Source organism: Pseudocercospora fijiensis (genome assembly GCF_000340215.1).
Source record: "Pseudocercospora fijiensis CIRAD86 unplaced genomic scaffold MYCFIscaffold_6, whole genome shotgun sequence".
Taxonomy (NCBI): domain Eukaryota; kingdom Fungi; phylum Ascomycota; class Dothideomycetes; order Mycosphaerellales; family Mycosphaerellaceae; genus Pseudocercospora; species Pseudocercospora fijiensis.
The window spans coordinates 4,098,808-4,125,424 of NW_006921537.1; the positions used below are offsets into that span (position 1 = coordinate 4,098,808).

General features: G+C 46.2%; 6 protein-coding genes across 6 annotated transcripts; 2 read left to right on the forward strand and 4 right to left on the reverse strand.

The window, feature by feature from the left end:
- Nucleotides 1–259: 259 nt before the first annotated feature.
- Nucleotides 260–9,454, reverse strand: MYCFIDRAFT_176742 (uncharacterized protein; the record flags this gene model as incomplete). Its single annotated transcript, XM_007930452.1, has 4 exons — nt 260–280; nt 9,209–9,261; nt 9,285–9,379; nt 9,420–9,454. 4 exons carry the CDS (start codon nt 9,452–9,454, stop codon nt 260–262), a joined length of 204 nt encoding a protein of 67 aa, XP_007928643.1.
- Nucleotides 9,455–10,921: 1,467 nt separating this feature from the next.
- On the forward strand, nt 10,922–13,587 carry MYCFIDRAFT_215966 (uncharacterized protein; the record flags this gene model as incomplete). The annotated part of the gene is made up of 1 exon (XM_007930453.1): nt 10,922–13,587. One exon carries the CDS (start codon nt 10,922–10,924, stop codon nt 12,845–12,847), a length of 1,926 nt encoding a protein of 641 aa, XP_007928644.1. The 3' UTR covers nt 12,848–13,587.
- Nucleotides 12,787–13,587, reverse strand: MYCFIDRAFT_211849 (uncharacterized protein; the record flags this gene model as incomplete). The annotated part of the gene is made up of 1 exon (XM_007930454.1): nt 12,787–13,587. A coding segment is annotated over one exon (254 nt), but the record flags the coding sequence as incomplete, so codon positions are not given.
- MYCFIDRAFT_183336 (uncharacterized protein) lies at nt 12,788–13,587 on the reverse strand. The gene has a single exon (XM_007930455.1). The coding sequence runs from the start codon at nt 13,240–13,242 to the stop codon at nt 13,060–13,062; it is 183 nt and encodes a 60-aa protein (XP_007928646.1). The 5' UTR covers nt 13,243–13,587; the 3' UTR covers nt 12,788–13,059.
- Nucleotides 13,588–13,815: 228 nt separating this feature from the next.
- MYCFIDRAFT_189570 (uncharacterized protein) lies at nt 13,816–15,294 on the forward strand (the record flags this gene model as incomplete). Its single annotated transcript, XM_007930456.1, has 2 exons — nt 13,816–15,180; nt 15,232–15,294. The coding sequence occupies 2 exons, from the start codon at nt 13,816–13,818 to the stop codon at nt 15,292–15,294; spliced, it is 1,428 nt and encodes a 475-aa protein (XP_007928647.1).
- Nucleotides 15,295–15,750: 456 nt separating this feature from the next.
- On the reverse strand, nt 15,751–18,405 carry MYCFIDRAFT_95621 (uncharacterized protein; the record flags this gene model as incomplete). Its single annotated transcript, XM_007930457.2, has 4 exons — nt 15,751–15,832; nt 15,893–16,113; nt 16,141–16,406; nt 16,488–18,405. Coding segments are annotated over 4 exons (2,487 nt in total), but the record flags the coding sequence as incomplete, so codon positions are not given.
- Between the last annotated feature and the right edge of the window lie 8,212 nt (nt 18,406–26,617).

Here is a 26,617-nt window from a genome sequence, read left to right on the forward strand (position 1 = left end):
CTTCTAGCTATCTAACTCTAACTCCGAGGAGGAACTCGACTAGTCTAGCGACGAAGACCGCCTAGAATTATAGGTGTTAAACGACCCCGATCCCGAGACTAAATAATTGCTTGCTCTTCCTTACCTCTATCTGCCTCTACTACGTTGCTTCCTTACTCTTGTTAATCGTTCTCCGCGCTATTAATGCAGTGCCGCCCTGTACCTTTAGTCCTTACCTACTGTCCGTTCCTACTAATGTTTATGCTCTCGTTTGTTGCTTTTAGTTTATCTTGTTGTTGTCCTTTGCTTTGCCTTTGCTTTCGATTGATATTGCTATAACTTTATTCCTTTGCTCTTGTTTCCTTAGATAGAACTATACGAGGCGTGTTTTCCTAATAATACTCTAGGGGTAGTATTAGGAAAATGGCCGAACCTAACCTCCCGCCCTTCTAGGACTACTTCCCTCTAGTTTCCTAGTCTCTAGTAACCGCCCTTAGGTAGCAACGATAATAAGATACTCCGCTAGAGAAGATTGTTCCTACCCTAATTAGTATTAGTTACGTAGGATACTAAGAAAGGGAGGATCCCTCTCCCTTCCTAGCTCTTAGATAGACGCAGCAACCTAGGCTTATAGCCTCTAAGGATAGGGACCTTAGGCCGCTAAGCTTAGTGTCTAGAAGAAAGAAGAACGCACGGGCTACGTTTACATGCCTGCTACTATAAAAGGTAATGCTACATCTATAACGACAGTACTATAGGCTAATACAAGCTACGCTAGGCCTAGGCGATTTGCTCCTAGTTGCCGAGCATCTCTAGAGAAAAGCTAATACTACCCTAGGGGTATTATTAGTCCCGCTAGCCTTACTACTATAGATTACTACTAGGTACTCGAACTAACTAGTTACATTTCGAGTGCGCGGGAATCTACGAAAGCTAGAGGTTAATAAAGGCGCGTAGTCGCTACTAGTAATTAGCTAGATCGATTGTTAAACTTTAGCCGCCCTACTAATAAAGGAGTCTCGTATATAGCTTCACTTTTTAGGGTCTATATGTAATCGTTATCCGTTTGCTTTACCGGAATATACGGACTACGCTACCTTCGCACCCTATTTAAGGCAAGCCTTCTAAGCTCTTTCTTCTACTCGAATACTAACTAACTTACTACCGCCTACCCCCCCCCTCTTCTATCTAAACCCTTTAATTATTATTAACAAGCTACGAACGTTTTTGCAAACTCGTTACTAACTCCTTTCCGCTCCGGTCGACTAAGATATCTTCCGGCGCCCTAAATCCGCTAGGCGCTAGTAGCAGTAGCAACCTACTAGCCCTAAACCTAGGCGTACTAGTTCTAATCGAAGCCCCCTCCGATAGCGCCTTAGCTACTACAACTAGCCTCGAGTACTACTTCTAGATCGTTACCGCCCTTAAAGACCCTTAAGAGAAGATCTAGAACGCTCGCACCCTACTACGCGTTATTAATAGGAACATTAAGAAGGCTACTATCTTAGTTACGTACGGTATAAACAACTTACGTTAGTCTATCGGTAAGCGTATCTTTAAGCGCGAGGTTCTTAACGATATAGACATCGAACAAGCCTTTCCTATCGTCTATAGCCTCGAGACGGCCGGTACCTAGATTCGTTTACGCTTTAAGACCCTCGACTAGGCCTTCGAATATTAGGGAGGACTAAGCAGTCTTCCTAAGAGCCTTATTAACTTCGCCTACGGTAGATAAGAGCGTGCTAAGCAAGTCTCTTTGTTCGTTAATAAGTATAAGGTCCGACGTTAAGGCGCCGAGTATCTTTCCCGTACTATAATCTATCGTATATCTACTACTAGCAAGAAGGTAGGCAAGTAGTTACTTAACTTGTCCTTTGCGCTTAACGACTTTACGACAGCCTACTAGAAGAAGTACTACGATGCGATTATCTAGGTCGATCTTAACGTATAGACAACTAAGGATCTACTAAAAGAGAAGGGCTATCGCATTAATAGTATAGGCTTTATTATTAAAGGTTAAGAGGCTCCTATCGTTAATGTCCTTAAACGTAAGGCTCTTCGCCTAGAAACCGAGGCCGATACGGCTGCTAGTCTTACGCTCGCTATAGAAATGTAGGCTAAAGATCGTCGCTCGACCCGCAACCGTAAGGTCCTTTAAGAAGTTTAAGACGAGCGCGCTAAGGCCGAAGCAGCGCGTAAGAAGGCATTATATACTCGCTAGGCCCTCCGTAAGGCTACTAAGAAGTATAGTACTCCTTCTAGTACCGACTATAGTACTAACTATAGTACTAACTATAGTAACTCGGATATTAATATACTAGATATACTACTAGAAGATGTCTCCTCCGAAGGCTCCTTTAGCGAGCGTAGAGATAGAGGCCTCTCGCCGATCCTATTAACTAAGAATATCTGTAGTTCTTATAAGGGCGACTCTATTACGCACCTTATTACTAATATCGATATAGTTCCTAAAGCCGATATAGGCAAAGCTCCTACCGCCCTATCTATCTATTAATAGCTCGATAACCTTAGCAAGCTAGGTAAAGATCGGTTTACTATATATACTAACTATATTAAGAAGGCTGCTAAGGTCTGTAGTCTTTACGCTAGTACTAAGACGAGTGTCCTTATTAGCCGCCTATTAAAGATTAGACGTAATATCGCTAATTAAGATGCCTTCGCTACCCTTAAGGCTAATTAGGCCTATGCTAACTAGTTTCCTAGACGCCCTGTTGCCGCCCTAATATCTCTAGGACTCTACGCGTTCAACCCTACTAGTACTATTACTCGCGCCCTTACGCCGACGGATCGCTAGAGCAAGTTCGTTACCGGCATCCTTAGCTAAGGCACTTCCTTCGACCGCTTTCGCTAGACTAGCAATGCTATTTTCCCTTAAGTCTTTAGCTAGTTGCAAGAGCCTCGTAGAGTATATCTTCCTTTCCTTATCGACCTAATATAGGAGGAGTTCGAAATATACCTTTAGTATATACGTACGATGCCTAAGTCTAAGTAGGAAGGCCGCAATACCCTTTAAACTTATAGTGTAAGCAACTAAATCGTCCGCTAGCACCCTGCCCTATAGCTCTTAGCTGTCGCCCTTCGACCTAATTACGTATACGAGCTTATCTCTATCCCTAAGCCTACTAAGTTCTTTAAGGTTAGCGGTACTTATAAAAACTGTCCTTCTAAGGAGTCTGCTCGTCTCGGATAAGATATAGTTAAGCTCGTAGCTAGCGAGGGTGCTAGTTATCTGCGTATTAAGGTCTGCCTTATGTCTAAGGATAAGACTAGCTACTCTACTATTGTCGAAGGTATATATTAGCCCGAGGTCTTTGCGAACTAGGTTGAGAAGCTTAAGGCTCGTAGCCTAGTCCTACTAAGCAAGATCGGCAAGCTTACTAATAAGTACCTTACCGACGACGACCTCGACTATATATTCGATAGTTAGCCTAATAGTAAGGGGCGTAAGGCGGAGTAGATCCTCAACCCTCTAAAGGAGTACAAGGTCTCTATTTAGATACTATATCTGCTATATAGTAATCTAAAGACTAAGAGCAACCGTATATTAATTAACCTAGGCTACTCTCGCGTTATTAACGGCACTAAGGTTAAGGGCTACGAGAACTTAATAGTCTCTTAGGTTGCTAAAGCGTACCGCAATCTAACCGCCCTCCTAGCCTCTAACTCCTTCGTACTATTCGCTTTCCCTACGGCTATCTTAGTCGAAGGCCTCGGCTATATCTCCGACGCCCTAGTTAGTAGGATTCCTTAGTTAAGTTACGTTGTTTAGAACGAAGTTAAACAGATCCTCTAGCTTAATAACGAAGGACTTAAGGAATATCTATACGATTAGGAGAAAGCTGCGACGGAAAAGGCTATTAACCTCCTCGTTAATTAAGCTTTCTACGAAGGATAGTACTTCGGTGCTAATAGCTTTAACGCGTATAGAGGAGATTTCGAGAGCCGACTAGCAGATAAGGTTATTGCTAGTAAGGATTACGGCGCGTTAAAGCAATAGTAGGTCTATATAGTGTTGCTTAGGAAGTTGTTTTTGCATAATTATAGTATCTAGGATCAATGCTACCCTAGGGGTATTATTACGGAGTTCTGAAAATAGCCTTAGCTAAGAACGCTAAGGATGCATATATGTTTGTTTTAAGCGCGCAATGTGAAGCGTGTCTAGTTAGATACGAAGAAAGGGAGGGATATTAGCTAGTAACCGGCCCTATATCTATAGGCTAGTTTTGAGCCTATATAAGAGGCCTCCTTCTATAGAGTAGATAGATTATCAACCTCGTATAGTACATTGTTTATGTTACACTTCTACAATGCCTATATTGTAGGGCTCTAGTTATTAGCCTAAGCGACAGTCTCGTTATCCTATCTTGCTAAACATAGCTACCTATATTGCTATAGGTTATGTTACCCTCGGTAGCCTATACTATTGCTACAAGTAGTAGTAGTAGTATTGGTTTCCGTCCTTTAATACTATCGAGATAGTGCCTCTAATACTTAAAGGCCTCGATAATAGCTAGGAGCTCTTACTCGTAGGTCTCGTAGCGACGCTCTATATCGATTATCTTTCGTAAAAAGAAGGCAATTAGGTGCTAGTAATTGTCCTTATCTAATTGCTATAATATAATAGCCGATATAGCGAACTATAAAGCGTTAGTCTTAATACGGATCTGCTTGCTTAGTATAAAATAGTGCAATAAGGGGACTTTAGTAAAGCGTTGCTTTAGACTATTAAAAGCGGCTTGTGTTTTGTTAGTCTATCTAAACTCTCTAGACGGGTTAGCCTTAGTTTTAGTAAGCTTAGTTAGTAGCATTATATGCCTCGAATAACTCTTAATAAACCGACGGTAGAAGTTAGCAAAACCTAGGAATAATTGAAGCTCCTTAATAGACGTAGGAACAGGCCATTTAGTAATAGTCTTAATCCGATTAGGATTAGCCTTAACACTATTAGTTAATACGATAAAGCTAAGGAAGGCTACCTCCTTAGCGGCGAAGGTGCATTTAGAAGGCTTATAATATAGTCTATAGGCTCGTAAGCGATCGAGTACCTTACGGACTATAGCCTAGTACTCCGCGATATTAGGGGAGTATATATAAACTAGGATGTTATCTAGGTAAACTATATAAAGGTAGTCTAGTAGGCCGGATAAGGCCCGATTAATATAGGACTAGAATATAGCAGGGGCATTAGCTAGCCTAAATAGTATAACTAAGTACTCGAAATAGCTATAGCGAGTACGGAAGGCTGTCTTCTATTTATCGCCCTTGCGAATACAGATGCGGTAATAGGCGTCCTTAATGTCTAATATAGTATAGTAGTAGGTACTAGAAAGGCGGTCGAGGGCCTTATTAATAAGCGGGAGTAGATGGCGGTCTTTGGTAGTAATAGCGTTAAGCCTACGATAATTGGCATATAGGCGTAGGCTGCTATCCTTCTTTAGTACGAATAGGATAGGGGCGCTAGTAGGGCTATTACTATACCGAATGCGACTATTAGCTAGGTTTTCCTTTAGGTGCTTGCGCAATATAGTAAGCTCTCGTTTACTAAGGTTGTAGAGGGGGCTAAAAGGGACCTCTTTGCCCTCTATAATATTAATCTTATAATCCGTCTCTTTGAATATAGGTAATATCGATGCTAGGTAATGTTTAAATACATTAATATAGGTCTCTCGAATAGGCTCTAGTGTACGAGCAAGCTAATTAGGGTCTATGCTATTAGGGGGCATAGGTTTATCGTTATTACTACCGAGCAGGTCGGCGGTCGGATTAGCTAGGGTTAGGTTACTAATAAATAGGACCCTAATATTATTAGAGCACTCGCTAATATTAATGTATTTAATATCCTCTCTCCTAGCGATTCTAAATCGCTACTATTAACTACCTAAGTCTATAACTATAGTATAGTGCTTAAGGATAGGGTTACCGATAACAATATTAGATAGAAGGCTATCTATATCTACTATATAGGTAGTAAAGTCTAACAAACGCTTATTGCCGAGGTCGTCTTTTAGAACTGTAGGAACATAGTAGGCCCTATAGGTTAAGTGCCGAGCGTTATTAAACTAAGTAAGGACTAGTATATTAGTCCTAGGCAATTGTCGGAGGTCTAATTGCTTAGCTAAGCGATAGTTAATAAGGGCGCTAACTGAATTTCCGGGGTCTAGTATAACCTTTGCCTTATAGTTAGTATCGTACCTAGATATAAGACAGGTACGTATAATAGCTAGTATAATATCGATAGTCTTACGCCGTATAAGGCTAACAGTTAGTACGGCGCTTACTCTTTTTTCGAAGGTTAGCCTATAGGGGTAGCGTTAGCCGCTAAGAGGTGCTTTCGGTATTTAGCGGAAGTACGATTAATTCGGGCCTAGTCCTTAGGTTTGTCGTATTAGCCTAGTAGACAGCTAGTACTATTACAATTGAAGTACTTTAATCCGGTTAGTAGACTGCCGTAGCTGTTATTATTGTTAGTAGAGCGGTTAGTATTATAGGGATACGAGCCCCTTCTACGGCCCCTATCGCGGCCTCCTCTATATAGCCGCCGGCTACGGCCTCTTCTACGGTCGTTACTGTTCCTATTATTAGCATTGTTATTATAGTAGGAACCTTAGTTTCCTCCGCGGCTACGGTTGCTACGGTTAGTACTAGCTAGTCGGATCCTCGATTCTAGTCGTTATTAGAGCTAGATAGCTCGTTCGGCTGTTTCTACTTCGACTATAAATTAAATACGTATTAGGTTAACTTATTCGAATATAGGGCGACGGTCTAATTCGAGGATAAGTTCCTATCTAAGTTTTAGGCGTATTTCCGAGATCTATATAGAATTAGTCTTAGCCGGAAGGTCGTCCTCGAGGGTCTTTAAATAGGCCTCGAATAAGCGAGCCGATTAATTAGTCTTTTGTTTAGCTCGAAGATACAGGTCCTAAGTATATTATTGCCTTAGTATAGGGTTTCTAAGAGTGTCTAGTATAATGGTTTTGTAGGTTTGCTACTAAACAGCGGTCTGATTAGTAAGGGAGTCGAAATAATTATCCTAGGTGCGTTTTAGGTCTCTATTAATATATTGTATAGCATAGACGACTAACGAGTAATCGTCCGGAAGAGCCCTAGGTACGTTTCGCTAGTTAAGCTTATAGTTACGAATATAGTCGTTGTATTGCTTTCGGCTAGAGCTATTAAATATAGTATAGTCCTTAAGTTTAGCATCCTTCTTTTAGACTATAACGGGTAGTAAAGAAGGCCCTACTATCGGCTTAGTATTAGTTATTAGGGCCCCCTAAAGGCGGCGAAGCTCGAGGAGGTTATCCTTTAGCTACTGCTCTTAACGTAGGGCAGTAAGCCTGTTTTAAGTAGCTTCTTAAAGTCTCCCTACTAGTTAGGGCCCGAAGGCTAGTTAGCTATATCGTCGATTAACAATGTTATTAAGAATGTCGTTAACAGGCAATTCTAGATTATCGCCTAGAACTATAGGTTCTTCGGCAGACCTAGTAGTAGGCTCTTTAGTAGGTACTTTAGCAGGCACTTCGGTAGGTACTTCGGTAGGCACTATGCTACTAGTATTGTTATTGCTAGCGCTACTAGCGGCGCCGCGGTTGTTGTTATTATTGTTTCGTAATAAGCCGGCTATTATAATAAGGGGTAGTACTAATAATGTATTATAGCCCCTTATAGTACGGATATAGCGGAATTAGTAGGTATCGACTTAGTACGATTAACTTAGTATAATAGGCCGTATAGAAGGCCTTGCTTAATAATTAGTACGGTTGTTTCGATAGAATAGTATATATAGGTCCCGTTCTTCGGGCGCAATATAGTTAGATTAGTCTTATTCGTAGCTATACCGCTAAAAGCTTAAAATAAGGACTATCTAGCTACTACCCTTAAAGGGTAGATCGAATACTATATAAGAAGGGTATATTAGCAGGTAGATAGGGTAGTAGTAGGTATAGGTAGTATTCGATAAGGAGCTAGGAGGAGAGGGAGGAAGGTAGGCAAGTTAGCCTATTACTAAGTGCTAAGCCCTACCTAAGGCACTAAGACCCTAGCTTTACTCGAGCCCGGTTATATACTAATTACGTATAACCTCTTTAGCCCTAACAATACTACTAGCGTTATCGTTACTAGCGCTACTAGCGGCGCCGCGGTTGTTATTACTTCGTAATAAGCCGGCTATTATAATAAGGGGTAGTACTAATAATATATTATAGGCCCCTATAGTACGGATATAGCGGAATTAGTAGGTATCGGCTTAGTGCGATTAACTTAGTATAATCTACCTCCTTCTTAGCCGCTCCGTAGTGCCTTAGGTTAGCTTTGCTAAGGCTCTAGCGGAGCGTATAGCGCATTAGCAAGGGCCTATATAGAGGTAGAGTATAATAGGCCGTATAGAAGGCCTTGCTTAATAATTAGTACGGTTGTTTTAGTAGAGTAGTACGTATAGGTCCTATTCTTCGAGCGTAATATAGTTAAATCGATAGTTTTCGTAGCTATACCGCGAAAAGAATACTATCTAGCTACTACCCTTAAAGGGTAGATCGAATACTATATAAGAAGGGTTATATTAGTAGGTAGATAGGGTAGTAGTAGGTATAGGTAGTATTCGATAGAGCTCTAGGAAGAGAAGGAGGAAGGCGGGCTAGTTAGCCTAATACTAAGCGCTAAGCCCTACCTAAGGCACTAAGACCCTAGCTTTACTTAGCCTAGTTATATACTAATTACGTATAGCCTCTTTAGCCCTAATAAAAGATACTTTACTTAATCTACTATAGCTATTAGGTAGCTCTTATAAGCCGCGTCGCTATTAGAAGCCCTTAATTAGTAAGCTAGTAATACCTTCGAATCGCGCCTATAGAAGATTATATATAGATATACTATATTTACTACTTTATATTAATTAATCCTCTCGTAAGCTATCTCCTATACTAATTAGATAGTTTAGATTACTAAAACGATAGATCTAAAGAGAGGTTATTACTTCTAAGCGGTAGAAGTAGTAATATATTCCTAAGGTATAGGCGTAGACTTAGTTGTTTTCGAGCGATTACGGCTATTTAGAATAGTAGAAATCTAAGGTAATTAGGCTATATAAGGGGTGTTTCTAATATCCCGATTTGTTTACTAATTTCAGCAGTTTTGGGGCACTCTGTAGGGGCATGTAGAACCCTCGAGGTGTGCTAAAGCTACTTTGAACTTAACTTCTTAGTTAGTGTACGTGGACCCAAAGAAGACCAGCTGGCGACTCAGCCTGCCCTGCTCGTATCATTTCTTGTGTTCCGGAAAATCATCACGTCTGAGCTCCGGCAGGCTGTCCTTGCCATCTGGGGTGAAGCGTGAACGGGTCAGTAGATTGGTCATGTCGTGTATCATGTCTCGGGAGTCGGTACTCCGCCACGAGCAGGATGATCATGCGAAAGAAACCACACGTGCTGATGATGGAGTTGATGCTCGCGCCCGGCATATGCAGTAGTAGCGTTTCACCGCATCGAGAGATGCTGTATGTATTGGATGGTCAGAGGGGGAAGGCCAGTGCTTAGCCACTCGCGGCATCGCCACCGTTCTTGGAGTGTAGCTCATCAATCGATACAGTATCACATCACGGTTCGGGAGCATGATGATGGCGGGTAGTTCGGGCGACCGGTTGGCTGGGTGAAGTCAATTATCATACCGTGGGCATGGACAGCGGTCACAAAATGAAAGGGTCCTCATGCTAATAATTGAGCGACCCAGCCCAGCCTCCTTTTACTGAAGATTTGCATGGATGCTGACGCTCAAATGGCGAAGACCAGACCCAGTATGGGTGGGTGTGTGTGTGTGTGAGAGAGGGTGGTGGCTGAACAGCGGCGCATAATGCTGAAAGGCGTGTACAGCATGCGAGAAGCAGGGCCGGGCAGAAGGCGTGAACAGCTGTGCCCTGCGTTGGAGACTTGGAGTGAGGTCGTCGCGACTCGCTTGCCGCCCAAAAAACGACGATGGCCAGAGGACTAGCTCAAACCTAAGCTCGGTCGGCACTAGCGCCAGACGCGTGCTACACGCTCTTGACGCGAAAGCTCCAGCTCGACGCGTGTCTGCAAGAGCTCCGGGCCTCTCCTCTCTGCTGCACGGAGCATCCTCACCAATGCCTGGGCGCGAGCCTCTTTCGGGGCGAAGCTCTGGGAGTGCATGGCGGGTAAAGGCTGCAGCAAAAGGTCTGTCACAGACAGCGGCCGCAGAGCTGGTGGCCATTGCGGTGCGCCGTTTGGCGGGCGCAGACTGCTGACCGCTGCAGTGCTGATGTATGTGCACAGCTCGTTCTCGCGCTGCCGTGTGACCAGCACATCGCGCGCGCCCAGTCCAACACGTCGCGTCTCACAGTAAACGACCTGCTGGCCATCATCACCGATTCCAACGTTACTTGCAACTCGCACGCGGATCAACCGGGCATGAGGGCTGCATCGCGAACTTTCGTGACGTCTGGTGCTCTTGATACTTCGATCTCTGCGTGAAAGCTTCGATCCGGAATTTGGGTCCGAGCTTTCACTAGCGCCATCTGCGATTCGCCGCGCTCGCTTTCCACAGCAGGCCCCGGCCCCGGCCCCAGTGGCCATTGCCGTTCGGTCGCTTTCCCTCGCCGCCGTCCCTTCCCAAAACCACACCACACTTCCACCCGCCATACCGCCCACGTCGCCCAACCGCCAGATCCCGTACCAGAACATACAATTCCACTTCGACTTCTCGAACACGCCCATCTCCATCCCCATGCCGATCGCGCACCACCGCTGAGCCATGCCGAGCGACTGAGCCGCTCCAGCGCCTGTTGCGACGGCGGCCTGCGCATTGCACCCCGAACAGCGTTTGCACCCGACCCACCACTGGCCGCGCCTCTCGCCGAACCGCATACAGTACAGTAAACACAAACGGATCGCCCTTTGTTGACAGACGCGACGCCATGGAGCGCACGCGTCCTGCGCTCTCAATTGCGCTGCCGCTCAGCTGCCACTACCGCCACGACGACTCCCACATGCCCAAGACACCAGAGGCACAGCAGTGCGTTGAGGCCCAGTCTGCGACCGAGCCGCCGCCTCCACCACGACCTCAGCCCTTCAAGGTCAAGCGAAAGCGCCCATCTGCGCCCTTCCAGGAACCCATCATGCTCGACACCAACGTTATCCCGACAATAGAGATGTCTGAAGTGCCCACGCAAATGTCCAGCCCAACCATGCAGCCGACTTCAGCGCACTTGCTATCGCCTATTCCTATCTCATCTACTCTACACCGCGCTTTCACTCCGCCAAAAACGCCCGCACCAAAGCTGTACACTTCCTTTAGCCAGCTCGAGAGCCCAATGGCCGACGAGTGGGATCTAATCAACAACACGAAGCCGGCCTTCCAACGCGCTGGTAGCGTTTGCTCAACATTCTCCGATTCTTCAGTTTCATCGTGTGGCAGCTCTGCCTTCTCCATGCCGACAGGCGGTGGTTACGACAGCCCGCAGTCGGACGCTACCGATCCCTTCATGGACGACGATTTGACTAAGCACGACAAGTTTATGTCCTCTCCACAGCCCGAGGCTGACACACCTCAAAACAAACGCATCAAGACGCGACGCAATGTCACCTGGACTCCACAGATGGACGACCACCTTTGGATGACATTCATGGCTTACCTTTCCGACCCGACGCTGACGCCTTTCAAGATGCTTCCTGGCAGCACGCCACCGATGGGCGTGTGCGACCAGGTGGCAACCAAGGCCAAGCGAACTTGGCGTCCACGCAAGGTCGTCCCCGTCACTCCTGGCTCGATCGATGCTCTCTTGGAGGCCGAAGCCCGCCAGCAACGAGAAGGTTCACCCGACACCATCCGCCCAAGCACTCTGCAAGTCATGCAAGCGAAGTGGCCCAAGAGTGCTGCTACTCGGCGACGTCTTCGCGAGCTGTGTGCGCGGAGGCCTTCCATATCGGCCCATTACCAACGCATGCTGCGAACTCGCAGTCCGTCCCCATTCGAGACCTCGAGTCCCGCCACCAGTGGACTTCCGCTTTCGTCTTCCTTCTCCAATTATGAAATGATGAAGACGCTTGTCACATCCACCGCACCTTCAATGCAACCCGACAGTATGCTCGCGCAACTTGCCGGTGACGAGCCTCCACCGGCGCCCAAAGCGTCAAGACCACCCCGGCCCGAAGGTTGGTTCGACCGCATACCACGCTCGAAAGCTCACCAAAAGAGCGCTTCATTGCAGTCCGAGCTGAAGATTCACATGCAAGATATGGATCCCAAGCCTCTCGGCGGCCTCCATTCGCCTTTTGATGCAGAGCCTGGTGCTAGTCGCAGCCGCCTCTTGCGCAGCATGGCAAACACCAAGTCTCTTGGCCGCACGGAGTTCAATGGAAAGTCATTGGATTCACCTTTCGACTTCAAAGTCGGCGCGTCAACAGATCGTCGCTCACGCAAGCGTCGCTTCAGATCAGACGAGGAGAAACCACGTCGGCCCGTTCTGACCGATGATATTTTTGGCCCTCCTGTCGACCAGCAGAATGTGGTGCGTGGCCGTGGCTTCAGCGTTGGGGCTGTCCGTGCTACAGACAATCTCTCGAAGCTGTGCACACCTCCGTCCATAAGTATGGACCACGAGATGCCTGACATCTCCATCACGTTGGCAGAGGCTCCCTCGGGGAGCCGTTCTGCACCACGCCGACTTGTAGAACCTGTCCCAAGGCTTGGATCACCTTTCATGGAGACACCACCTCCTCGCCGGCAACAGCATAATACATTTCCTCGTAGCAGTCTGCTCCCATCCATGGGCAACCAGGAGCCTTTCCATCAGCGTTTGCTTGAGCTTGCCAACCAGCATGCTGGCGAAGAGACCTTGTGATCTCAACCAGCCTTGACTCACCTTGTTATCTGTGAATTGCATCTGCGCGGCGTACATGGGCGCTCAATAGCATCTCCAGCACCAGCTGCATGCTGGAGCAAACGACACCTGCATCTCGAAGTCGACGACGGCAGTCGACTATGACGAAACGATATCACGACCACATCCGGCCTCTTCCATTCCATACCGGAGTGGGGGAATGATCCAATGTATCAACTTCTCTTCTCAGCCACACATGCATCGAGCCGCTGTTTCGACCAGCCAGCCATACGGCGGTATACCGATGCTTCTTTTGATATCCTTCTCTTGTGCTCTTTGGACCTTTTTGACGACTCGGCGAAGAATTTTGGTAATATCGGCGGGGGATGTGACGGAAGATGGAAGATGGGAGCCATGTTGCTGACTGAAGATGTGATGGACATCTGACACAAACTTCTCAACTTGCTGCGGCAGTAGAAGATACATACTGGATTTTTCTCATTTCGTTCATGTTTTCGGTCTTGTATCTAGTCGTTGTTCTTTTTTCTTTTTGGTTTCTTTTGTTGCAATGTGGACACGAAGATGAGAATTGATGAGAAACTCCGCAGTCATGATAAAAAAGGACGGCGTTCGGGAGTTGTCTTTTCTGTTCCTCCGACACGTGGTACGCATGCAAGGGCTTTTGGTGGTGGAAGAAGGGGGTTGGACAAAGGGTGACGATGAAGAAAAATTGGTATCAAACGCAAAGAGCTTTGACATGGACCGTGTTGCAATTTTTCCTTGTCCCTTTCCCCCGTATGCTAATGACCACCGGTATGAGATTGGCGTCGCCTCCGGTCTTGCAATCGCTCAGTTTCAACTTTCCGAGAGGATTTCCAAGCGCGCGGGTCGAGCCGCGCTCTTGCCCTCCTTCTCCGAGACATGCTACGCGAAACAAACGCGCCTCCTTACGTGCCTTTAGTGAGCATGCACTAGCCCGTCCAAGAAGCATGAGTAACCATAACAACGTCCTCCATCTGCCCAGCACCCTCCGCGTCATCTCCCTCAATTGCTGGGGCCTGAAGTTCCTTTCCAAACACCGACACGAGCGCCTCACGGAAATCGGCCGACAAATTGCCCAAGCTTCACCCACGCCGCACATTGTCGGTCTCCAAGAATGCTGGACTCAGCAAGATTACCTCGCCATCCGTGAATTGACCAAAGATATCTTACCTCATGGCAAATTCTATTGGTCTGGAATTTTTGGTGGCGGACTGGCGATCCTTTCGAAATGGCCGATTGAAGAAAGTAGTATGTATCGCTACCCTTTGAATGGACGACCGGCGGCTTTTTTCAGAGGTGATTGGTATGTGGGCAAAGGTGTTGCGTCCGCGAGGATTAGGATTGGCGCTGGAGTGAAGGATGTTGTGGAGGTGTTTTGTACGCATCTTCATGCGCCGTATGAGAGGGAACCGAATGATAGTTATATCTGTCATCGGACGGCCCAGGCTTGGGAGATTGCGAAACTTATGAGGCATGCTGCTGAGAGGGGGCATCTGGTTCTTGGGCTGGGGGATTTCAATATGGTGCCGTTGAGCTTGGCGCATCAGTTGATTGAAGCACATGCGCCCGTTAAGGATGTCTGGAGAATCTTGAGGCCGGATAGTGCTTTGGGAAGCTATGAGGTTGAAGCTAGCAAAAGTGGTGCTCAGGTTGGCACTTGTCCGACGGCAGCTGCGTGCTTAGAGGAGCATGGCACGACTTGTGATTCGAAGTTTAATACGTGGAGATGGAGCAAGCAGATGCAAAAGGATCTTGATAAGGGCAAAGACTCCACGGTCGATCCGCAAGCGCAAGATCCAAGAGCGAAGCGACTGGACTACATCTTCTTTGCAGACAATGCAGCGACAACCGGACAGCAATGGCAAGTGATCGATGTCAAAGTCGGCATGACTATGCGCCATCCGACGTTGCGGTGTTCATTGAGTGATCACTTCTCCATTGAAACGACACTAATTCGACAACCGATGCCGAAAGACCAATCTTCGCTCCCAAAATCTCCTATACGATATTTACCACACAGCACGTACCTTGCCATCCAAACCATGATCGCCCAATACGACCGTCGCGAACGGAAGCAACGCAAGTATCGAATCGCACACTTCTTCCTGCAATTCGGCATCTCTATTGGGTGTTTAATCGCCGTATGGTGGTCGCCCAGGAACTTCGTCTCCTTTCTCCTGATGCTTCTGAGCACTCTCGGCCTCAGTGCTGGAGTCATTGACGGTCTCATGGGGTTCCTGTTCGTTGGAAGCGAGCTGCGTGCGCTGCGAGAGTTCAAGCATGAGATTGAGACTGCAGCCGAAAGAGCCAAAGCTTTGGCTGTTGCTAAGACGAGTACCGAAGATGTGCGCCACATTGTACAGGATGAAGTCCAGAACCGGAAGGATGAAGATGAGAGGAGTCCGCAGACTGCAAGAATTTCTTAGTGAGGTTACGGACTGGCTGGCGAGAAGTTCACGGCGAGGTAGAAAGGCGCTCTGCTACCTCAATTTCCCATATCATATGTGCCACTCGCCGGTCGCCCAATCGCTACGCTGCATGTTCCTGGTCAAGATGGAAGCAACCTCGTAGAAGAATAAAAAGGTCCGCTTCTCAAAAGAAACGATCGGCATAAACAGAATTCATTAGGCAATAAATACTCTTCTCCGCGTGCTGTAGACCAGTCTCCTCTGATCAATAGACCGCACGTCGCTGCGTGCGTGCTATACCGTCTTCGCCCTCCATCCCGTCTAAGTGCTGTTTTCTTCCCTGATAGGAAGAACACCTGTTCTTCGCTCATCATATGTACAAGAATGCTCCGACGATGCATGCGTGTAAATCCAAATCTTAGGTCCAGTCTCAGGGAAACCAACAATACACTCTGCAAGCTGAAAAGGCATTGCTCATACTATGCCGTATACCTTCCTTGCGATGAAGTAGCAGACGAGACCGAAAGCGATAAGTCCTGCTGTGATGCAGAAGAACCTGGAAGGAAGTTTAGTAATGCAGCAGTGCAAATCTGAGCGAATGGCGTTGATGACTTACCATGTGAGATCACCTTCGATATCTTGACCGGGAACCCACACGTTCATACCCCACATACCAGTGATAATGTTCATGGGGAGGACGATGGTACCCAAGACAGTCAATTTTCCAAGGACATCGGCGTTCTGTTCAGCCCGCTCGTTCATGCGAATGTTGATCTGGGCGACGTAGTTGCCGTGGGCTCGGCTGAGGAGACTATACGTGTATATCGTCAGTGAATACTTTCCTTGCCAACGTGCGCGTTAGACTTGCCTCTCATAGTGCGATAAATTGGCCGTCATGGTCACGATATGATCCTGAATGTCGCCGAGGTAGAGACCGATCTCTGATCGCGGAGCAACTTCCCAATGCTCGTTGCAGCGCTTCGCAAAGCCCTTGATGACATCTGCCTTGTTACCCAACAGGCGGTACAAGCTCATGACCTTCTTGCGACATTCTCCAACACGTCTCAACATGTCACCTCCGCTCTCGCCGGCAGTCTTCTCGCCTTCTGCCTTCATGGCGCCCATGTCTCCTTGGCTCTGGGAGCGATTGTCGTCCTTACCCTTCGAGCTCTTCGGTCGTTGCTCTTTCTCCTTCTGCGACGAATGAGTACCATCAGCATTATCGGCAGCAGTCGTGTGCATGTATAGAATCTCTTCGTCAATCTCGTCGACCTCTGTCTCAATCTCTGTGACCAGTGGTGCATACACATCCGTAATGTCGTCGATGATGGCGTAGCTAATCCAGTCGGCGGTTGGGCTCATGTAGTCGTTCAGCTGTCGAATTCGTCGCCTCACGTTGGCTGGGTGAGGGCTCATGCTAGAGTGGAAAGTAATGACACCGTCTCTGAATACAATGACATACATGTTGATTGCATCCATGTAGTTCTCGCTGTCCTTGTCCTGTTCAAAGGTCCTGTAGTTGACGAAGTAGTAGGATGGGAACAGCTCGACTTTCTCACGTTGCTCGTCCATCAAGATATCCTCAGCGGTCAATTGATGGATGCCGAAAGCCTTTGAAAGTACTTTCATCTCGGTCTCAGTGGGCTGGAGGACATCAAGCCAGAAGGTGGGTCGAGGACCATATCTCTTCCGCGATGGCTTTGGCGTGGCATTTCCCGAGGCATTCGCTGATCCTCCAGCCGTCTTGCTCATGATGGATGGCTGACGACTCTGCGTGCCCTTCTCACGCATTGCAGCAGGGTCCTTGATATTGGTCGTCGCAGTGGCTGCGGTCTCGAGGGAATCATCTCTCGGCAGCACAGGTGGCTCAAGGGCATTGTCATCTCCTGCGCCTTCGTCTTCAGAATCGTCGGAATCGCTGAGGGCGATGGGGTCCGGTAAGAACAGCTCGCGGAAGGTCATGCCGTCCTGCAGGTCGCTGATTGTCCTTGCGTGAATTGTGCCATCCAGAGTCTCGTTGAAGTACGTGAACCTGAAAGGAGAATCGTCCTCCTCACGATGCCATGCGGTCTTTGCTGGTCGAAGTCTGCCATTGACCATGACTGGCTCTGAAATCTTCTTGGCTCGGAGAATTTCCTGGTGTGTACGCTCTTCCTTCTCTTCCCTGCTCCAATGGTCGAGAATTTCCAGGTCTGGCCACTTCCTACCACGCCTTCGTCTGGGCCTTTCGGAAGACTCATGTCGGGGGCGTGGTGATTCCTCCCCATGATCCGAGATATCGACATCGTCTGGGAAGCAGACATCTCTTTCTGCAATATGAGCAAGGGTCGGCCTACGTCTCATGCTCTGGGGCGAAGTGCTTGCGAAACGTTGGTCGTCATCGACAACAATATCAACAATGGCATCGCGACCACGCTCACTTCCGCCGGCAGCGAGGAAGACATCGTCCATCGTGCCAAGCTGTGGCGAGCCGGGCACTGACGGCGGATTGTTGACATGGTGCGACTCCTCTTCGCTGCCATTTCTGGCCGTCGTGACGATCTGAGGACCTCTTCTAGAGGACGTCCTCGAGTCCTTCGAAGATCTTCTCCCACGATAGGCAGCCTGACTACCGTAGCCAACGGCCAGGGCACTGTTATGTGGCGATAGATTTGGTTGCGAGCGATTCTTGCTGGAGAGCAGTGGCGTTCTATCATTGGAGGCATCGTGGTCATCATCGTCTTCACTTATGACGGCGCCTTCGGCATGCGCCAGGCGCGATCTGGGGAGTCCAGAGGCTGATCTGCCCACAGATGTATCGGAGGCGCGGTGATGATGTCTCGTGAAGGGCAGGCTCACCCGCGCCAGACTGTTCTTGATGGTATCTCGCCTTGAACGGGCGAATGCTGCGTGCTCACGATGATCCAGCAGGGCCTCGCTTTCCAAGCTCGTGTTGCTAGCGCGCCTGGCGGATTGCTGGACACGATAGTAGCTGTCTCGCTGCGATGCATGGCGAGTGGAATCGAGGAGGCTCGGTCGCTCGCCGTCGGCTGTATCGTCGGTGGGTGCTTCTGAAGGCGCTATGAAGCTCTGTCGCCGGTTCTTCCTCCTCCTGCCGCCTCGATGTCGCTTCTTCTTGGGGGCGCCGTTGGGGTTCGTGGACGATGACTCGGCGGGCGCAGGCGCAGGCGCAGCGTTGGCGCCGGAGATTCGGTCAATGTCTGCTTGTGAAGCTGCGGCCATGGTGGAGTTCTGTCTGGACTGCGCACCAAGGCTCGACAAGAAAGAATGTTATCCGTCACTCACACGCACACGCACTCGCACACGCACACGCATGGCATCGGTACAGGTAGCATGTGGCGTTACTCGTGCATCTAGGCCTAAAGGAGAGGGCCAAAATAACAATGACTCGGGCTCGGCTCGGTGGAATCGAAAATGTGTTCGGCCAATTGACGCTGACGCAATCTCCATATGGCATTCCAGCTTCAGAACTTGGCGGCCAGTGTTTCCATCATAAACGCTGATGCCAGTGGCCACGGGCCATTGGCGCTGGTCAAATGGGAGTCGGTATTGCATTGCATTAGTGCTCCCATATATCGCATCGGGAAGTGTGTCGTGTTCCTACATATCGCCGCATGGCCGCACTCCTCCCACACATCCTCAATCCTGATCGTGAGATGCCCAGCCCTACCTCCATTCAGGCTTATAGGAGGAAGAATTACGTTACATCGACTTTTATTAACATTTGATGGGACTTTTACGACATTTCAACAACATATAACTGATTCTTCGCCTATAAGCCTAAGGATAAACCGGGCTAAACTAGCACGTAGAATATAGCTATTTGCCCTTAGAGGCTATAATATAACTATCTCTACGATAATATTATAATCTAAGTAGCTAAGGTCTATCTTAACGTATCTAACTAGGCCCTCTAACTCTAAGAGCGAATGCGACGGGGTATTATTATCGCGTACTACTTAACGCGAGGAAAAGCGAATTGCGATAAAAGTCTTAGTATTTACCCTTAAGGCTAATACTCTAGGAATAATAAGGTTAGCCGGAAATCTATATATCTAGAGGGCCGAGAGATAAGCTTATAGAAGGGTATAAGAAGAGTTATATTAGTAGGTAGATAGGGTAGTAGTAGGTATAAGTAGTATTTAATAAGAATCTAGAAGGAAAGGGAGGAAGGTAGAAGAGTTAGCCTAACGCTAAGCGCTAAGCCCTACCTAAGGCATTAAGACCCTAGCTTTACTCGGCCTAGTTATATACTAATTACGTATAGCCTCTTTAGCCCTAATATACGCTTCCCTTCTAAAGGCCGCGCCCTCGTAGCCTATTTATATTCTAATCTCGACCTCTATTACTACTAACTTAGCAAATCTAATAAGCTGCTTAGCCGCGCTAAATTAAACACTTAACTACCTAATTATATAACTATATCAAACCTTACCTTCTAGCACGATATCTAACTTCTAACTACGCTATTACTACTACTATAGTAATAATAAGGTATTATATAGCTATATAAATTAAAGGCTAGCAACTAATTACAATACGAGCGTACCTTCCCTACTATAATAGGTAGGTATACGGGGTATTGTAGTACTACTCCCGTTCTAAGTAAGATTGTCCGAGTTCTTTACGTCTACTCTTAAAAGACTTAGAAATGTCCGCTCCCGAGGGTTGTTCTTATTATTACGAGGGCTATTATTTACTGTCGTAGTTTTACTAGCCCTAATTAGTTAGGTTTAGTAGCCTTTAATTGTTAATCTTATCTTATCTTTTTAAAAAACATAGTTATCTAGTTTCTATAGATAAAGGTATAAGAACCTAAGCAAGTGAAGTCTCCTATTATGCCTTAGCAAGCCTATATAACAATTATATAATATTATTACGTATACTGCGGTACTGTCTCGCTAGCGCAAAGCCTGCTTAGCGTATACGCGGAAAAGCTTAGTCGCTCGTACGGATATACTCGGTTACCGGCTCGGTATATATACTATCCGTACGTAGCCTAGTTAATAGTAAACGCTCTGCCCTATTCTAAAAAAGGTACGGTTTAGTTCTACTTTCTACTATAGCGATTAGTAGAGGGTATTCTATACGTTGCTATATACCTATTTTCTTATAGTTCTAAACCGTCTACCCTTCGTAGCGGCCTATAGAACCCCGAAAGATAAACGTAGGCGATCCGAATACGTCGGGCGCGAGAAATACGTAGAATAATGCCCTAGGAGCGCCGACGGTATTAGAAAACGACGCGGCGATATAATAAGACGAAGCCGAATATTAGGCGCGCCGAGAAGCGACCTACCTATAGCTCGAACGATTTCTAGCTAAGTAAGAAGTGCTTAGGCTAGAAGTATAGGCTTAAGAAGCTAAGCGAGAGAATGCGCGTCTTCGTACCCTTAGGGACGCCGGCGATACGCTAGCTCCGAGTAGCGGTACTACCGGCGAGAGTCCTATAAGGACCCTATCTCTAGGCGACGACGAGAATAAGGACAAGGAAGAATTAGCTAATAAGTCGATTTAGAGGCCTAAATCCTAGAGAGCTAAATCTATCTCGTATCGACTACCTCTTTCTAGAAGTATACTAAGCGTAGCTACTATACTATTACGAAGGCAGGCATAGGTATAGGCTAGGTAGGAGGCCCTAGCCTCCTATAGTATATACTTCTCTAAGCCTAGATAGACTTGGAATAATTATCTACTTTATAATATACGATATATAACAAAATAGTAGCTTCGCTTCGAGCACTAGCGTAAAAACACGTACTAACTGTCTCTAAACGGACTATCCGAACTACGGTTTACTATTCCCCTCTCTAAGGCGAAAAGTCCTCCGCGCCGAAGGAGAATCCTAACGAACTACTCTAATACTACTTTCCGCACTATAGAACGCCGCAGCTACGCTATAAAGAAAGAGGCTATAATTTAGTATAGAATATACGAGATCTATAGGCGAATCGACTCGGAGATCGACGATAGACCTAGCCTAGCGCCGTAGCGCGCTTTACGCTCCCTCTATTAACACCTTACTTGCTAAGGGTAGGAGCGTTAGTTCTAGTTAGTAAGAGCCGGGCACCTAACCCTCCTAACTTCCCCTTACGGTACAAGTATATAGAAGGTTCCGATTACTCTTATAGTAGCTACTATAGCCGTACCTACGGTTAATATCGAGACGGTATCCTATTCCGCCTCTTAGCTAACAATATCTATGCCTTAATAAGGGAGCTTATAGCATTAAAGGACTAGGAATCTCCGAACGAGCCGCCGCCTATAGCCTAGGAGGATTGTACTCTTCCCGAGTTAAAGGAAGACAGATACTACCTAGTTTATATAGTATATATACTATTAGCCTTCTCGAAACTAAGGTAGTATCTAAATAAGCTGTTCGAGAAGGATCTTAGGTATAGAGTTATCGCTATTACCGAGTAGTACGAGGATCCGGAGGAGGCTAAACCTCTACGTCGCCTAAGGTTATAGTCCCGTATTCTAGATATAGATAAAGACGCGACTTCTAAACCTTAGATACGCGCTAAGATTATTAGTTCGTAGGTTAACGACAACTCCCTATCGCTTTCCGCTATACGATAAGTATATCGCCTAACTTCGTACTAGTCGGATAGCCTATACTTCGCTTAGTAGCTAGTAGAACACCTTAAGTCTACTAACGAGAATCCGGCCGTAGGCGAGAATTAGCTACGTCGCCGCAAGGTTTATATCCCTCTACGACTAGAGAAGTAGGGCGTCCGTCGCTCGATTAAGGACGAGAACTTAGGCTAAGCTAAGCCTAATAGACGTAGAGAGTCTTTCAAAATTAACCCGCTAACGGGTAACGTTTTTAAGAATTTCGGTACCTTTCGTAAAAACGACCCGCCTCCTAAGCCTCGCGAGAGCTTATTAATCTTAGTGTCTAGTAGTTCGATACTTAGCTTACTACCGGATTCCTAGCTAGAGGGAGAAGATATATTAGGTAAGTAGGCTCTAGGATCTATAGCACCGGCGAACGGTATAGCCGGCGCTAAATAGCGAGATGAAATTAGACAAATAAAGTCCTAGGTAGCTTAGTAGCTAGCCGAGCAACGTACTAAGGCAGATAATAACCGAGCTACGGATCGTATACGTCTATAGAGGGTACTAGACGAGCAGCGCGAGGCTTACGAGATCGAGATATAGGCTTAAATCTAACAAGCGTTTAACGAAGGCCGTAAGGAGGCTATAAGAGCTAAGAATAAGAGTAGAGATAAGGGTATAGAAGCTAGTAGAGTACTACCTCCGATAGCCTTAGAATAGCGCTATACTATCGATACGAATAGTATCCCTAAATTATTCCTTACCGACGAATAGCGACGTCGAAGGAGGAATGCTAAGTCTACTAGGCACTTTAACGACGAGGTTACCGCTAATAACAACGCTACTACTAATGCTAATACTAGGAATAATAGGAATAATAATACCTCCGCTAGCGCTAATAACGACAATACTAGATACGATAAGCTAGAGGCATTAGTAGGAAAACTAGTAGAGGTAATATAGTCTAATAGCGCCGCCTTAGCGGCCCTACGACCGAATAATAACTATTCTAGGCTACCGGGGTAGTAGCGATATAGAAATCTTTACGTAATACGTAGCCGAACTAGCTAGGGTACGACTAGAGCTAAGTAGCTAGCTAATTAGAATCGGAATGCTCGAGCTAGTATTATACTAGAGATTAGCTCGGAACGCTACGCCTATAGAGGCCTTAACGCTAAAGGCAATCCTAGGCCTGCCTAAGATAAGGCCGGCTTTATAGACCCGAGGTTCGAGCCCGCCGACGTATATACTCTACTATACGCTAGTCCTCCTTATACTCTAGTTACGGACTTTAGCTAGGAGGTCGCGCCCTATAAGTTTAAGCCTAAGTAAGTTAGGTATTTTAATAAGGACCTTCCGGAGAGTAAGGGCAAAGGCCTAGTTATATATATTAGTAATACGGCCTATTATCGAGACGTTTTTACTTTTATTACTCGCCTCGATATAGCTATTTAAGTAGGCGAGTATCTAGTAGCAACCCTGCGTCTATTACTATATAAATGCCTTTAGGGCTCCGCCTTAGCTTAGTACCTTTACGGCCTTACTAACGATCGACGTACGCTCCTTTAAACTAGCCCGGATATAGAGCGATAGAAGGAGGCCTTACGTAAGCAGTTCCGATTAGACCCCTTAGTCGCGGCGCGCGAATTAGAATCGGAACAATATCGCATTAAGGAAGTCGCGGCCCGAAAGAGCGTAAGCGAATTCGTTATTAACGTTATACGTTTAGCGTAGTAAAGCGGTACGGAGTTACTTATAAGGTAAATTAACTATACCTTCCGGAAGATCGTACTAGAGCTACGTAGCGATCTTAATACGCCTACGCTATTATAGACGTGTTAGACGCTTATCGATATAATACAAGCCTATTATACGATATAGGTAGAGTTATATCCTCTAGGTAGCACTACTACCGGCTACTATAATAGTAAGTTAAACCTTCGACGTAGCGATTCGGTATAGGGTAGGTTCGTAGACCCTAGGTTCGCGTCTAGGTCTCGTTTTAATACTAGACACTCGTCTTTTCTTAGAAATAACAATCCCTATAATCGGTAGCAACCTAATACATTCTAGTAACGCCGTTAGCCTAGATTATAGGTCTATAGCCGCTAGAGACTATAGGGCGTAAACGTAAGCGTAAACGAGAAAATAGTAGACGCCCGCGGTCTCCCGTAGTATCCGAATCCTTAGAGATAGTAGACGAATTTCGGAAATATAAGAGGCTAAGGCATTCCCGTAAATTCCTAGGCTCGTAGTAAAGCTACGTTCTTCTACGATTTAGTAGACCTAGGGTAGGAGACTAACTATTAAGAACTAGAATACGATAATACTACCTAAGCTAAAGGCGGAGAGTAGGCCGAGGATTAGTACGTAGCCGGCGAGGATATCGGCGGTATCGAAGTAGAAGAGGACTAAGCTCTTCCTCCTACAAATCTATAGTTAACTCTAGTATACTACGCCTAGCCGCAGGTTCGTAGACCTAAGGTAAATGCCTAGCCTTAACGCGACAAGACGCGACCCGAAGGTCGGTAGACGCGTTATAATATATACGGAGAGGTTTTCCGCTCGGCTAACGAGTTTTTTAATAGCTACCTCGATTATACGTACCCTAAGGACGCTACTAGGAAGCGTAAGAATGTTCTTTACGAGCTAGCTCCGGGAAACTCCTTAAGCTAGAAGTGAAACTAGTTACTACTAGCTAGTATAAAACCGTAAGTCTACCGGAAATTCTAGAATCCCTAGCGGTAGCGGAACTCTCGAAGTCGCCGGGTCGCTTACTACCGGATAAGCAAACATCTTTATACCTAGTAATAACGATTATAGTAGGATAGCCTAGCTAAACATCGATACCTATACTTCTAGTACTATAGCCCGCAACCTCTAGTCTATTAATAGATGTCTAAGCCTAAATATTCTAGTCTATATCGGTATCGCGCCCCCCCGTAGCGGATTATACGCCTATACTAGCGGGCGTAGCTTTTCCTATAGAAGATTCTTCCGCTACGATCGCTCTATAGTAGACTACGCCTAGCTCTATCTATATATTAGATTTGCTACTAGATATCCTAGCGGGTATAGCGACTATAGTCGGGAGGTCCCCGATTAATCTAAACGCGCTAAATACTTAGAATGCTATAACATTAGTTACGGAGCAGCCCTAAGTCTACTATATCGCCTAAACGGCTAAGGCTACGCCCTTAGCGGGAGAGGCGTAGTACTATACGATTTTATCGAGCACTTCGAAGATTTCTTCCCCTATCGGCGATAGGAAGGCTCGCGTAGGGAAGCGCTCCTTCGGTACTATTAATAACCTTATACTATAGGTCTATTATATACGAGAACGCCCTTAATAGGAATTGTAAATTATACCCTACTTAGTAAAACTCCCTCCGGGAGACCTAGCTTATACCTTTAGATATTACGATATCGTCGAAGCGAACTACGCCCTTTCTCCGGAAGGGGATTTTAAGCGCGTCTGCCTCGATACTAGTACTAAAGCATCTATAATAGACCGGGGGTAGCTAACTATATAACTAGGGTAGGACGATATTTAGTATCTTAAGTAACCTCTAGAATTCCGTAGTTTAGCTAGAAGTATATAGTACGAGTAATAGATTAATTTGTCGATATACTTTCCTATCTTCGCTAGGTATTCTTAGTTACCCGCTCTAGCCTATATTAAATAGCTAGTAAGGGTAATACTAAACTTACCCTACAATATGCTCCTCGGGATAGATATTATAACGCCCGTAGGATTTATTATCTATATAAGCGCTAGATATATCGAGATAATAGGAAACGACGGCGCGCTTATACCGATCGCCTATTCGCTAAAATCTAATCGTTTCCTACGCGCTAATATTAAGTCTATAGATAGACTAAGAGTGCTACTACGTATAGCCGTTATAGCTAAGGTATAAATCGATAAAGCCGACGCCCTAAAGGACGCAAATAGGGACTTCCTCTTCGCGTTAAATCTACTAGGCCTCCCTAATACGGCGGTAGTATATACCTATATAGCCGGACTAGAGATACTAGCGGTATAGGTCTGCAACCTTAGCTACGATAACGACTTAATTATTTAGCGATATCGAAGTATAGGCGAATTATAGGAACTATAGCTAGATAACTTCTACTAGATCGACGAGTTCGATACCGACCCTAAGTCGATAGAGCGTAAGATTAGCGGCGCGCCTCTTAAACGAGATCTACGACTAATAAATAGGCTCTACTATATATCCGAATCCTATCTCCTATCAGACCCTTGCTAAGAGCGCACGAGCTACCGGTTTATTTATAAACCCCTTGCGCAGCAAGGGTCTAATAGCAAAAGTACCGATCGGGCTAGATCTAAGATCCCTAATTTGCGATATTGTATATAACGCGATATACATTAATATTTTGTAATAAGGACGTAGAGCAGGCGATCGGATTTTATTCTACCTAAAAATTATGTTAATACGACGTTAGGTTGTTATGTTATAGTCTATAAGCCGAAGGCACTACCTAGCTAAAAGCCGGCTTTAGTAACAGACTTAGTCTTACTAAAAACACCTATTTTGAAACATCGCCTAATCGACATACAAACACTTAGAGGCCCTAGCGCTACTAATTTCATAATGATCCCCGTTTAGTATATATATATGCGACAATATAGTGTTGTGTTATATCTAGATAGCGGAGGTCACTCTAAGCTACGTACTAAGACTTAGCTTTGTCGACTTTATACATATTTCTAGTCCGTGCGTCTTTATGTGTTTGCTACGGTTAGACGCGCCGC